At 34.2% G+C, this 15,161-nt stretch overlaps 1 protein-coding gene across 1 annotated transcript in view; it reads left to right on the top strand.

The window, feature by feature from the left end:
* Positions 1-15,161, top strand: part of FOXN2 (forkhead box N2) — a 46,432-nt gene that overhangs the window by 24,469 nt on the left and 6,802 nt on the right. The window contains exons 3-4 of the mRNA XM_090281265.1: positions 9,262-9,368; positions 11,845-11,909. Coding sequence (XP_090137391.1) covers positions 9,262-9,368; positions 11,845-11,909 — 172 coding nt within the window. The remainder of the gene's footprint in view (positions 1-9,261; positions 9,369-11,844; positions 11,910-15,161) is intronic.

Genomic DNA, 15,161 nt, shown 5'->3' on the forward strand with positions numbered 1-15,161 from the left:
TGTTTCAGGACCTCCAATAGATGTAGATAGTACCAAACCCTATATATATATATATGAATGTGCTATGTTTTTTCTACACATACATACTTAGGATAAAGTTTAATTTGTAAATTAGGCACAGTTATAGATTAACACTAACTGATAATAAAATGGAACAATTTAACAATATATTATAATAAAAGTTAAGTGAGTATGGCTTCTCTTTTTTTCTCTTAAAACATCTTATTGTACCATAATCACCCTTATTCTTGCGATGATGTTAGATGATGAAATGCCTATGGGATGAGGTGAAGTGAGATGAATGATGTAGGCATTGTGACTTAGTGTTAGCTACTATTGACCTTCTGACTGTGCATCAGAGGACAATAATCTGCTTTAGGTGATCCTGGGTCATTGAATCATGACAATATTGATGGTTGGCTGTCAACAGCAGACATTGTCAATGGTTGGGGAAATTAAATATTTTCAGACCACAGTTGACTGTAACTGAAACTGTGGAAAGCAAAACCACAGATATGGGTGAACTTCTGTTACTATAAAGATTCTGCTCTTTTGTCTTGCGTAGTTTCTAAGGAGAAGTCTGCTGCCATTCTTATCTTTGTTCCTCTGTTATGTTTCTTTTTTAACTGTCTTCAAGATTTTTTTCTTTATCACTACTTTTTAGTAGTTTGACTATGATGTGTCTGATTGTGTCATGCATTGATTTTTTCAGAGGTTCTTGGATTTGTGGTTGTTGTCTTTCATTAAATTTCAAAAAATTTTGCTCATTATCTCTCCAGATATTTCTTTTGGCCCACTTTCTACTCTGGGACTCCAAGTAAAAATATGTTAGACCATTTGCTATTTTCTCACCTCTTAATTGCTCTGGCCCTTTTCCTATTCTTTTCTCTCTTTGTTTCAGTTTGGATAATTTCTATTGATCTTTACACAGGTTCACTCTTCCCTCTGTTGTATTCATTTTGATGATAAGCCTGATCCTTTATATTTTTTATTTCTAGCATTTGCATTTGCTTTTAAAACATACTCTCTATATCCCTGCTAAAATTTCCCACTAGAGCCATATTAATCTTAGTTATGGTATCTGTCTGATCATTTCAGTATCTCATCCATCTCTGGGTCTAGTTTTATTGACTATTTTATCTTCTGTTTTTGTGTGTGTTTAATAATTTTGGTTTGAATGTCAGTGTAAAAATATGGTAGAGGCTGAAGTTAATAATACTTCTACCCAGAAACAGACAAGCCTCTACTGTCAGGTTGACAGTATTAACAGGTATTAGACAATCTAGTTAATAATCGAACTAGGATTGAGTTTTGTGATTGTCATAGTTACCTTCATCATACCACAGGCTTCAAATTCCTACAGAGACAGACTGCCAGTATTTGGGCTTAGTGTGAGAACTGGTGTATCATGATTTTTCTCAGTGTTTCTACTTTTCCTTCACCTTTCAGCTTGTGCCACATTTTGTGGTAGGAGGGAAGTTTGGACATTTCTCTTCATACTCTTGCCCTTCCCTTAGCAATAGATTGTTATTGCTTATTACTTGGTGCAAGGCTTTTAGAGGGTGGATTTCTTAGTTCCTCTGTTCTAGTTTTAGTCTTAAGCAGGCCCTGTATGCCTGTGCCTCCAGAGAGGGTCTTTTTATGCCTTGTCCAGGAGCAGACAGTCTGTCTATCTGCTCAGCATGGAGTCTAGAGCTGCATGCATCAGTAGGCAATTATCTACATGTGGCTAGTGGCTGGCATACTGGAGAGCAAAGATACAGGATATTTCTGTCATTTTAGAAAGTCCTACTGGGGAGCACTATTCCAGAGCGCAGGCTTATTTTCTGCTTATTCCCTTTGTGGTAGGTAAACCGGCTAATATCAATTGGATGTCTTAGGTATGAGTGAATGACCATTTCCTTTCTTGGTGTAGCAGATTTGTGTTTTGTGTCATTGGAGAATCTGAGCATCAGCTGATTTTCTGCCCTTCTAAGACACTTGGCACGTTGCTTAGTGTCAGTGAAGTTAGGATGGTTCAGTCTTGTATTTCTCTCCCTGCCGCCATCATTTGTGTGGGACTGAGGTGGGTAGGGTATTTTGTCTCTTAAGTAGACAGCTTTTGCTTCATATGTGAGCTTTGTCCAGAGTATAGGAAGGTTGTATGCCTGTCCTACAGTGACACCTGATCTCACCTTATGCTCATTCAGACCCTGTACCATGGATGAGTTTTGCCTTGATAGATTCTTTACATCTATCTTAAGCTCTAAGGTGTCCTTTAGGTCTCCTGCCCTGCGTACCATCTTCCTCTAAAGCACAAAATGGAGGCCCACGGAAAATGCTGGCTAGTGGATGAAGACTCTGCCTGTTGTTGTGCTAGCTCACACTCGGCTTTTGAAGAATTTGTTAAATTTTGAGTAGTTTTTTTCCTTACCTTCTTTTATGACTGCCACTTCTTCCGTGCTCTGCCAAAGGTAAAACAGTCCACATGTTCCATCTCTCCTTACAGGGCCCTGTCACAGTTAAGAATTTAGTTGTCTTGCAGTTCTAGCTCTCATGTAGGCACATAAAAAAATGATGATTTTGTAGCTTTTTTTTCTTTTTCCCCCTTGTTAGGCTGGAAGTGATGTTCTCTTATGGCTTACTGTACCCTATGTGGTAGCAGAAGTTTATTCTTATGTGAAATAAAAGTTTAAAAAGTAAGTAATTGTATTTTAGGTAACAAGTATTTTCTAGGATAGTGCTGCTCAAACTCAAGTGTACTAACTGATCACTTAAGGATTTTGTTAAAATGCAGATTATGATTCAACAAATCTAGGATGGAGAATTAATGCTCCCAGATGATCTTGATGCTACTAGTCCACAGACACACCCTGAGTAGCAAGACATTAGGACATACCATCATCTAATAGCTAACTTAGAGGAGGCTGTATGAGTTATTTATTACCATGTAAGAAATTGGTATGTATCACATAGCTAAAAGAAGTCATTGAGAGAAGTAGCAACCAAAAGATTTATAGGCAGTGGTGGGCTGGTAAATATTTAACAATTAGGTAAGGGTGAGGATGTAGCTTTTGCGGATTTCTGTAGTACAAATATTTCCATCATGGTCAGTTTCAAGCTAATAATATTAAATGTGAAATTGATGAAATGTTTACAATCAGGAACACACCAGTGTATATAAGTAACTCATATAATTCAATAAGAATAAGGAAACTTAATAGAAAAATGGACAAGAATATGAACAGGCAGTTCACAGAAGAGGAAATACAGATGCCTCATAAACATATGCAAAGATGTTCATTCTTATTAATCAGGAACATACAGTTTTTTTTAAACCTTATTAATAATCAGGAACATACAATTTTTTTTAAAGGGCCACTTTTTATGTATTAAAATGTAAAAATTTTAATGTTTGATAGTATGAAATTAGATGAGGGTGACAGTGGGAAATAAATCAACATCAGTAGTTTCACACCATTGATTACAAAGGAGTGTAAATTAATATGACCATACCTGAAGGCAACTTGGCAGAAATTATTACAATTAGAAATGTGCGTATCCTTTGTTTCAGTGGATCGGATTCTGATTTCTCCCCTAGAGTAACATTCATACTTGTGTAGAATTCTGGTGATGTATATAAGAACACTCACTGTGGTATTGTAATAAGAGTTGCAGAATAATATGTCCAATATGATATGATTTGTGGTCGTGATCAAAAGGAACTTGTTTTTATCCATAATTTTGAAATGTGTATTATTTATATCATTAACCTGAGTGTTTTTGAATGTTCAGAGAAAGAAAGAAATTAATGAAGTGAGAGCTAGCAAATAGGAGAGCATAAAGTCCAGAGTACAGGGAGAGTGTGATAAACAACAAAAAAATTGTGTTATAAGATAGTAAAAAATATGAGGATAAATATAGAAATTGTTATATATTGAGACAAAAATTATCAAGCTGTTACCACAAGTCAGGGTGGGAGGGAAGGAACTCATAGGTGATAGTCTTCACAAAAATCAGTAGACCACTTTGCTTAAATGTCTGAAATTTGGGCACAGAAAGTGGTACATTCAAGTAGGATTGGGAAGGTTTATGGACTTTTAAATTTATGAAATACTTCTTGAATCAATGCCTCAAAATGACATTATTTCTCTTCTAATCTGCAGAAGGCGAGTAGGTTATACTTACTTCCATTACATGTTGGCAACCTTGACAGTACTTTTCTGATGACTAGCTGTTATGTAAAGATGGTAATCTCAAAAAGAAGGCAAGATGGCAAGGTCCAGGTCAAACTACAAAGTGGTTTGTATAGCTGCTATTTAGATTTTCCCCCTATCATTCATATCATAGTTACTACTCTCAAAAGACAGGTCTAAAAATCTTGGCTTGATATTTTTCTGCCTCAGGATTTTAAAATTACAAAAGTTAGACATGGTGTGTTTTGTTTTGTTTTTCTTTTGTTTTTATGTTTTAAACATTTAACATCCAAGTCTTATATCTATTTTTCTATATTTTTCTAAAGCCAAACTGGTATTTCAGAAGTTTCATGATTTAATCTACAAGTACATTTGTAAAACTTAACTTCCTTTGGAAAAAAATTTAGCTGGAAAATATGAAATTCAATATTGTCCTATTTAGTGCAATTTTACTCTGTATATTTGCATGATGATGACTTATTTCAATAGCTGAATTTCAGGAGGGAAACATCATGCTAATTGCTATAAAAGTTCATGCTTTAAGCAAGAATTATGAATGCATTTTTTAATTAATTAATTTTTTAAAATTGAGTGGTACTAAAAACCACTGAAAAGGTAATCAAGAGGGGGAATGCTACTAAAATGTATAGGGCAAGTACATAAAGACATTTCAGGAATAGTGAACATTGCCTCTTCTCCCAGTCTATTATTTATAACTTCCATTAAAGTAAATATTTTAAAAATTCAGATCATTTCTTCAAAGCCTTCATTGGTTCTCGACCAAATAAATCCAGAAGCCTTAGAGTTCCCAAATGTATAGTAATAAATGAGAGAATGCACATTTCCTGCATAAAAAATTCTTCTTGTTTTATGCAAATTTAGGTTAAAACAATTCTTAACTTCTAAAGCTCTTTATTATTTGTGTTCTGTCATCTAAGCACAATGAAGAGGCAAAGTTTTAAAGTGAGAGTGAGTTAAAAATAAGTTCACGTTTGCTGTAGACTCAAAAACATAGATTAGCAAATGCAGAGTTTAATCTTGTTATTACTGATAGTTGTGAACATACCCAGTGAAAGGAAGTGCTGTCATGGTAACATAAACCAGACTGTTATTTGGAGACCTTATTCAGGATACTTAACTGCCCTGAACTGCAAGTTTTCAGTACCAATTCTTCTAATTTGCTATTTCAAGGAAATAGCAATTCTACCATTACCAAAACAATTTGCAATTCTCTCATAATAGAATTTGAAAAGTAGACTTGAACTAAATGGTATCTAGGAGTATAATCTCGGCAATACCAAAACAGAATATGGCTAGAATTCTGAAAATGATTGTCTTGGTATATGAAAAATAATATATGCATATCTTTTCTCTATGAAACCGAAATGTAGTGGGTGCTAACATTTTATAATTTTGTTTCCTTATCAAAACAATTATCATTTGGGCCAAGTGACTGAATATATATCTAACTTAAGAAGTTTCATCATTTAATCTAAATGTACATTTGTAAAACTTAACCTCTTTGGGAAAAAAATTTTCAAATACTTGTTTAGCCATAGTTATGTGGTATCTTGACACAGAAAACTAGAAAAAAGTTTTACCTGATGTATGATATATTACTTTCTATATCACAGTGGGATATGACACCCATGGTTTTTCTTTTCCTATATATTTAAGTTGCTAGGATGTTAAAAACTGCCTTACACTCAATTACCATACTTTTCCTAAGACAAGAGCTTTTTTCCCTTCTAAATTTAGTTTATTCCTTTTTCTTAAGTACCTAACTTCTATCTCTTATGCAGAATTAATTAACTCTTGTTCTTACTGTTAATTTTTTAAAACTCTCTCATCTCTTTGATGTAAAGAAGTAGGAATATTACTGTTATAAACTATATAAACTAATACACATACCCTTAGTATTCACTTATTTTGTATCTCTGTCACTTACATATAAATTACTTTCTTAGGATCTTATCACAGCTCAGTTAAATGGCCCGTTTTTTTTATTTTATAGATAAATTATGCATGAGGACTAACTCTTAGAGATACGATTTGTTAATATCACATAGCCAATTAATCAGCAGTATTTAGGACCTCAGTTTTTAAACCTGCAGAAGTGTTCTTTCATTGTGCTGTTCCACCTGAATAATTAAAACATGATATTCAAAGGTAAAAGCCTCCATGACAGACTAATATTACCTTCAGAAAGATTTGAGAAAATGAAAGCCCTCTGGAATGCATCACTCCAAATCTTCAGCAATCGTAATAGCTTTTATCATATAGGGTTTTATACAAACAGCAAAGAGCAGGGGAACAGGAAACAAATTTTATTGTTGTCTAAGTAATTGTTAATGTGTTTGTAGAGTGTAATTCAAATTGAAGAAACGGTTTTCGAGATAGAAAAGGTGTATCATAAAAAACAATTAAGTAGTTTGAATTTCACAAGTTCTGAGATTCTAAGGAAGTTTTGTACATCCCATGGTGGGAGAGGGGACAGGTTATACATGCAATTGATTTTTGACATTTGTAGAGAAAAAATATCTAGTACCCAACATTTATTGAGTGCTTATGTATCTTGATAGTTTTCTAAGCAATTTACATGAATTAACTTTTACAGTAATTCTTGAGGTAGGTACAATTTATATAGAGATATATTTTAGCACATTAATACACAGAGAATATAGACCTTTTTCTAAAGGCTACACAGCTGTTAAGTTATAGAGCCAGTTTCTAAAGTAAGCAGTCTGGCTCCAAGACTTGCACTCTTAATCACTGTACAAATAGTGTTTAGCTCTAGGGAAGTGGAATGAGATTGCCTTTGGACTCCCCTCCTTGTGCGGCTGTGGATTTCTGTGTGTAAGCTGTGTGTGGATGTAGTACATTTATAGAAATATGCTTATTGTTGGGTTTCTGTTCAGGGTGTGCAGGTAGATATGTTCAGCTAAGGAAATAGGAAAGATTTACGTTAATGGGAGAGTTAATAGATGATATGACAGTTCCTAAAATCCTTCAGTTACTTCACTTGAATAGCTGCACAGTTCGTATAGCATATTGATGGTTTTTAAATACTCTTGCCATGGCTGGTGTGGCTCAGTTGTTTGGAGTGTCATCCTATAACCAAAGGGTTGTGGATTCCATTATGGTCAGGGCACAGAGCTAGGTTTTGGGTTCAGTCCCTGGTCCGAGCACATATGATCCCCTATTGGGGCACATACAGGAGGCAACCAGTTGATGCTTCTCTCTTGCATTGATGTTTCTCTCCCTTCTGCTCTCTCTAAAAAGCAATGAAAAAAAAATGTCCTTGGGTGAGGATAAAATTTTTTTAAAAATATTCTCTTGAATTTATCAATTCCATTCTTTTCTGCATTCTAGTTTGTATATTTATCAATTTTCTTTTTGTATGATTTTATATAATATATTTGCATTATAGAATGTTATGTACTTTTATTTTTTCCCTCTTAGATGTAATAAAAGCTTGTGCCAGATATTTCAGTTCTGATTTAAGAAGGAGAGTGTTTGGGAATATAAATTTGCCTTTAAGTCAAGATTTGGCTATATATATGCTTAGTTTTGATGCAACAATATTTCTCAGAACCTTTTAATTACTAGGTAATCTGTAATTGTAGTTCGGATAGCTTTTTAATCCAAGAGTGTTTGTAAATTTCCAAGTGGTCAGAGAACTTTGTTGTTGTGGGGTTATTAATTGTTTCTTTCTTTTTGTATTGGGGTCTAAAATTGTGATCTTTAAAAAGGTATTAATTTTTCTTCATGGCCTAATCAATGTTTATAGTTGTTTTTCAGTTAATATTTGGAAAGCACATTCTACAAGAATTCACTGATGACATCAGTTTTTCTCATAAGTATTCCACAGAATAATAACTGTTAATGTTATGTGAGAGAGAGGTTTTGTGTCATATAACTTTGGAAACCACATAAAGCAGGTTATTATAACAGGACTATTTAGATTCCTTAATCTGATAATATCTATGTAGTGTGATAAAATATGCAGTATTTTAAAATCTACTCAAAGGAATTATCTTATAGCCTGTCCTTTCCCTTGCATGTTAGATAATATTAGTGAGGTTCTTCAGATATCTTGTTCTCTTACCTTCCTAATAAGCTGTTCCTTCATGTTATGGAAACTATGGAACAGGCAGGCCTTTCTTTCAGGCACCTCCCATTTGTTATTTAGTAGGCACTTTTATTTATAATTTCCCTAGTTTCCAATAATCAAACAAATTCCATTATTTTAGATTTTATTATTTTAATGGCATCTGGGCTTGTGTGCTCATTGCCATGTTACCCAGAAGTCCCTCAAATGTTGAAACTTAACCCCCTTGAGGGAAGGAATGATGCTTCTTGTCCCCTTTTTAAGTTCTGACAAGTCTTTTCCATACCTCAGTCACTGACTACTCTTTGAGACTTTTGTCATGCTGTTTATTAAATTATTTGCTGTTAATGCCATTAAAAAATAAAAATAATTTTTTGATGCCTCACTTAATATCGTATTCCCTACTAGTTTTGGGGAAATTATGCTGCATAGGAAGATTTTTTTCTTTTTTCTTTTTCTGTAACAATAATAATGGTTAACGTTTATTGACATCTTAACATGTGGAGGGCCATGTTATGCAGCTCTGCATGCTGTGCAATGCATACTTGGAGTTGTATCATTCTCACAGAGCATGGTGTAGATGGCATGTCCTGCAGTTGTGCAGTCCTGTTGCCCTCTGTGCCAGGCACTGTGCAGAATACTTTGTGCATAATTTAACACAGGTAGCAACTCTTTATGGTGTAGGTACTATTATTATCCTACATTACAAGTGAGGGCATATGGCCCAGAGATATAGAGGTTTGCAGATCACGCTGCAGGGAAATGGCAGAGCTGGAGATAAGAACCTAGGCAGTCTGCCTTTGGGGCTTTTAATCACACAGTGCATTCCTAGCAAGATTATTTCAACCTTTGAATTGTACTCAACAGGTACTATAGGAGGTTTTTTCCCCTCACATATTTATTTAAAAACATTCAGACACTAATTGTGTATGTCTTAAAGTACCAGGTTATTAATTCTTGTGTATTTTATTCTAGGTTAATGGGAAAGGTTCCTTATGGTGTGTTGATCCAGAATATAAACCCAACCTTATGCAAGCACTGAAGAAGCAACCTTTTCCCTCAGCATTAACATCTCCACAAAGGTATAGGATCTTCCATATAAATGTCATTGACTATTTACGAGATATCTTTGTATGAGATGGAGAAACTCAGCAAAGTTGTAGGGGTTTGGAGATTTTTATTGTACAAAGAATTACTTATGGATAAGACATTAATCCAAGGGAGTTTTACTTATAGTCTAACTTGTGTTATTAGAAAACAGGATATTGGATAGATAAGAACATAAATTCTAGAAAATATGGTTAATACTGAATATATTATTACTAAACTCTAAAGAAAGTTATATGATTTTTTTTGTTTTTGTTTTTGCTGGTAAATATAGTTGTAATGTATTTCTTTGTCTTTTATTTTCTAACTCAGTGACACCTATTGGTCTTAGAGCTTTTCCATTTTAAGTGACATCTGAAAATGATAGGACCTCCTTAAATCTGATATTTCCTTTTTCTAAAGAAAACTTCGTAGTCTTTTTGAATTCTATTATGTACATTCATTTGAGTTAAAAATGCCAGATTTTGTCAAGATACTTTTAAGAGTTGTTGTAAAATGGTTAATTTGATTTTTGAAAAGATTTTAAACCTTTTTAATAAAATAATAAGCATACACAAAAGTAGGGAGAAAGTTATAAGGAACTCCCAGCTGCAACAATTATCACCATTTCATATTTTGGTTAGTTTCCTAAAGTAGAATTAGATAACTTTTAGAGGTAGCTGAAATATAGTAAAAAATCAGTATGTCTAATTTACTATAGCTTATTTAGCATCGTCGTCGGCAGCCGTCCGTCTCGAGAGACGATGGTGTAGCTTCTTAAGTGTCTATCTGCACCGCCGAGAATGGCTGTGCAGTCCGACACGGGAGTGACACGGCATCTGTCTCCTCCCGTGTTGAATTGACATCTTGCGATGACGCTGGAGTGTCCTCTCCAGTGGAGCTGAAGCTACAGAGCCTGGGCAGGGTGATATGGAGGGTCTGCTGTTGCCCATGCAGCAGACCCCCCCTCTCTTCGCAGCTGAAGGGTCCAAGGGAAAGACGGAGTCGATACAGCTTGGCTTCAGGTGCGCCGCAGGAGTTGCCGGTGTTGACTACAACGTCAAACCGCCTTAGGGACTCCGGCTCCGGATTTTCTGTCGGGGTTTACTCCCCTAGCCTTTCCCCAGAAGAGGTATGCCGCAAGGCAGCGGAGGTTTTTTGGAGTCAGAGTTTTCCTTCTCTGATGTACCCTGACTGGAAGATCGAACCAGCGACACTTAGCTCGCAGGCCGACGCTCAATCCACTGAGCTAAACCAGCCAGGGCAGGTTTATTTAGCTAATATTTAGCATATTAGTTGATAAAAGGATCATTGTAACAAGAACTACTGAGTGGTTTATTCTCATTGTTAATGTTGGTACCTACGTTCCAGTTAAAAAATGATAATAATTTAGAAACTAATGGTAAGTTCTATGATGGTCACTTATGTATTCTATTTAGCTATGCTATTTTTTTTTAAATTAAAGATTAAATGGAAGAATTGGCACTACTTTTTGTATATCATCAAAACCACACTTTATTGTGCCTTTGATAGATTGCATTTTCATGTTTATATATTTTTAACTTTATCATATGCTTAAAGGTAAATCAAGATGATTTTGTGGTTTAAAATTAAGCAGATAAACAATGACCTTAAAAAATTATCTTAATATTTTTAGAAACATTTTATCTTTTTCATTGTTTGGCAAAATGACAGTTTCATTTGACATGTCTTTGTGTAGCCCCTTTCATAGCATAATTGGTAATCTGAGGAAGAGAATAAGATACAATGTATGTAAAACAGTGAATAGGAAATAGACTTTTAATTTAGTTAAAAAAGCAGATTTTTTAAATGCTATCACAGACGCCAGAAAACAGAAGTAGTTTGTTGATAGAATGTTTTAATTTTTGGAATTAAAAAGAAATTGCTGGTGTCTTTTCATGAATATAGAAAGTTTAATGTGATAATGATATTTACTGATAAAATCAGATTTACTTGTTTTGTATCTTTACCATACAGTGCTCCTTAAACATTTGCTTTGATAAACACCTTTATTTCTGTGGTAACACCTATAGTGACATATGTCAAGCTTTAGCATTCAATACAGCACCAAATAGTAACTATTCTATATTGCCTATTATTCTAAGCATTTTAAAGGCATTATCCTTATTTAATTAGCAGAGCAATCTTATGTGGGAGGTTTAGTGATTCCTGTTTTAAGGATAAAGAAACTAAGAGATGAATTACTTTGCCTAAGTATGTCCAAATAACTGATTTAATCTTGGATCTTATGCTCTTTCTGCTTTGGCAGACTCTTCCTAAACTGAGTAGTATTAGGAAAGAAAACAAGGTAAAAATAGTTTGTGGGATTTTGGGTTTTTTGGTTTGTTTGTTTGGTTGTTTTTTTGTTGCAGATTAGTTGTATTTGTGACTAAGTTCTATAAAAAGTGAAACAAAGATTTTTGTAAGCACATTTGTCTTTATTTTTTTCAGTGGCTCTTTATCACCTCACTACTTAAGCTCTGTACTCAAGCAGAACCAGGTGCAAACCCTCAAAGGTATGTGTAAGATTAGTATTTTAAATCATTAAAAACTCAGGTAAAAAATTAGAATTAAATTTTTTTTCTAATTATAAAACAATTATATGTATTGTTGAAAATTTGGAAGATAAAAACACTTATAAAAGAGAAACTAAAACTTACCCTTTATTCTACTGTTAACATTCTGATAAGATTGTTTAGTTCTTTTTATGCTTCATATGTGAGTAGATATTTTTGAGTGCATGAGCAGACACACCCACAGACATATCTTTTCTCCAAACACGGCTCATACTATATACAGTTGCATATACCATTTTTCATTTCCTTTTGTGTGTCTTTTCCCTTGAAAAGGGGAAAATATTTCTCAGTAATGTCATCAGTAGACAGTTACATATGTTTTCAAGTACGTCTTAGGCTAGAATAGGAGGTTGGCAATCTATGGCTCATGGGCCATACCTGGCCTGTCACCTATTTTTGTTTGGCCTGTAAATTAGGGATGGTTTTACACTTGTAAATAGTTGGAAAAAAATAAAAATTTTCAAAGCCTAAAATATTTGCCAACCCCTGGATTAAATATAGTTCAGAAAATTCTTTTATAGTTTATTTAAGTAAAAAGAACTTTAACAAGGCAATAAGTTAACTTACTAAATTTTGTAAACTTCTTTTGAAATGTATATCAAAATTCTGAATTAGTGGGTTATTTCCCCTACTCATAATTGATATTATAGATTAGTGAAAACATAAAGTTTTCTAGCATTGTTGCTTTGGAGCCTAGAAAGTTTTTATTATTTTTATAAATTTTTAAAATTGATTTGAGAGAGAGGAAGGAAAAAAGAAATATCAGTTTGTTATTCTACTTATTTATGCATTCATTGGTTGATTCTTGTATGTGCCCTGACCAGGGATCAAACCTGCAACCTTGGCATATCAGGACAATGCTCTAACCAACAGAGCTACCTGGCCAGGGTAGACTATGATTTTTAAAAATAGAAATTTTCAGACCAAAAACTTTTCCATGTATCAGAGACTTATTGGCTCTTTGGAATTACACGAGCCTGAGCATAGGAAGCAGTGTAATAAATGGTCTGTAAAAATAAAGAAGGGAGAGAATGTGAAAAATCTTAAGAGAACTTTGCAAAGAAGTTAAGTGGATATGGAGTCCACTTCAGATATGTTCTGGGTTAATGTAAGGTGAGTCTCCATTTTTCTATTACCTGATGGATAAATGTAGTTTCTCTTTACATTTATGTATTGCTGAAACTTCCTTTAATATTTTTTGTTACCTCATTAATTTCTGACCCTTAGTCTTTTAAGCTGAGTTCATATATACATTTTGAGAACATTTTCTTTCTAAATTGTAGGGTTTGTTTAGAATCTTTTTTTGCTTTTGTTCCATTTTATTTTAAATTCTGCTTCTTCCTTTTGGGGAGCAGACACTTTCACAAGTTTCTCCTGCTAGTTTCAATCACCATTTTTATAACTAGAGTGTAGGTACTTCTCTTTCATTTAATGCATTTGATGATTAATATATTATGTACGATCTCCCCAGTACTACTAGCACCTTACTTCCCTTCATTTCTATACTCATAAGTCATAGGTTTATTCCTGAACTAATAATTAACTGGTGGGGAGGGTGGTTGCTATTCTGGGGTAAAACAAATGCAAGGCTGTCCTGGGATAAAATTAAGTTCTCATGGGTTTTAAGAGAAAAACATAAAACTTACAAAAGTGTAAGAAATTATATATTTAAATTAGGTTGCTTTGGGCAATTTCTTAGACTTCTGAGGAAATTTGCTTTTTCTCCTCAATATTATTTCTAGGGGAAAGTTTGAAAATTAGAACACTAAATGATTAAACAGTTATTTATTCTACAAGTAATTGTTGAGTTCTTACATAGTAGCAGGCATTGTGGTGTAGTGGGTGGTTTTGGATATACAGAGATGAAAGAGACCCAGGTTTTGATCTCAGAAAACATTGAGTTTAATTGAAGATGGTTAGCTAGAATTATGCAGAGTAGACATGGGGGAAAGCAAGTGAAAGGCAAATTATGCTCAGAAATAAGTCAGGAAAGGCATCTTAGGAGAAGAAAGAGTGATGGTGGAGCTGGATTCAAAAGTTGAGAGGGTTCTTAACGTTGGCTAGAGATTTGGTAGAGTACAGTTGCTGGGACCCTCAGGGTGATGAGTATAGCTGAAGCCTAGGAGTATGGAAGAGGACCAGGTAGGCTTGGTCTGTTGTCTGTAGATGTGATTATTTAGCATGAACAAGACAAATGAAGAAGTTTAAGCAGGCATTAACCAAATCAAGGAAAACTTAGTTAACATGACTTTGATCTTCTTCCTATAATTATAACATCAGTTAGCATTAGAGTTCCTTACTATTGGTGCTTTGCATGTATTATCTAATTTAATATTTACAATAACTATTTGAGGTGTTGGTACTCTCTTTTACAAATAAGGAACTAAAGTTGGGAGAAATGAAGTAACTTTCTCAAGGTGACACAACTAGTAAGTAGTATAGCATGAACTCTTGATTTCAGAGCTTGCGCTCCTATCAGATGTGAGACATTGGGGGAGCTGCCGAAGAGCCTTTAAAGAATGAGGTGACATTATCAGTTTTGTAAAGATTACTTAGGTGTCATCATTGGGCTTCAATGTTAGGATCTAATATTAGATTCATTATCACTTCATGGACACATCTTTCTTACCATTACAATTAGAGCTACCTTTAGACACATATGAGAGTAACAGAAGTTAGGTTTAGGAACTTCAGAAACCAGTATCAGCCAAAATGGGTGAAGCAGTTTTTTTAAGTATAGTTGTTTGTCCTGTTTACCTTAGAAAGACTAATTTTATGTGCTAGTATCTATATTACAATATTGTGTAACAGGTAGCAAGAGGCACAGGAATCTTCTACTGAGATAGTAAAACAAAATCCCTTTTGTCAGTGTTTGGTTTGCTGTGCATTTATACTAAGTTCATCTGTTTAAAAATATTTATTGAGCACATGCACTATTCTAGGCTACCAAGGATATGTCACTGAAGGACCTGGCTGGGTAGCTCAGTTGGTAGAGCATTATCCCGATACGCCAAGGTTGCGGGTTCGATCTTTGGTCAGGGCACATAAAAGAATAACCAATAAATTTACAACAACAAAAAGGGATACATCAGTGAACAACGAAGCAGGCAAAAATGTAACTCACATTCTAGTTAGTAGATTTCAATATTTATACATAAGCACTATAGTATACTACAAGCAGATATAAAATTT

The sequence above is a fragment of the Furipterus horrens genome, unplaced genomic scaffold, assembly GCF_987537825.1.
Source record: "Furipterus horrens unplaced genomic scaffold, mFurHor1.1.pri manual_scaffold_6, whole genome shotgun sequence".
In the NCBI taxonomy this organism is placed as follows: domain Eukaryota; kingdom Metazoa; phylum Chordata; class Mammalia; order Chiroptera; family Furipteridae; genus Furipterus; species Furipterus horrens.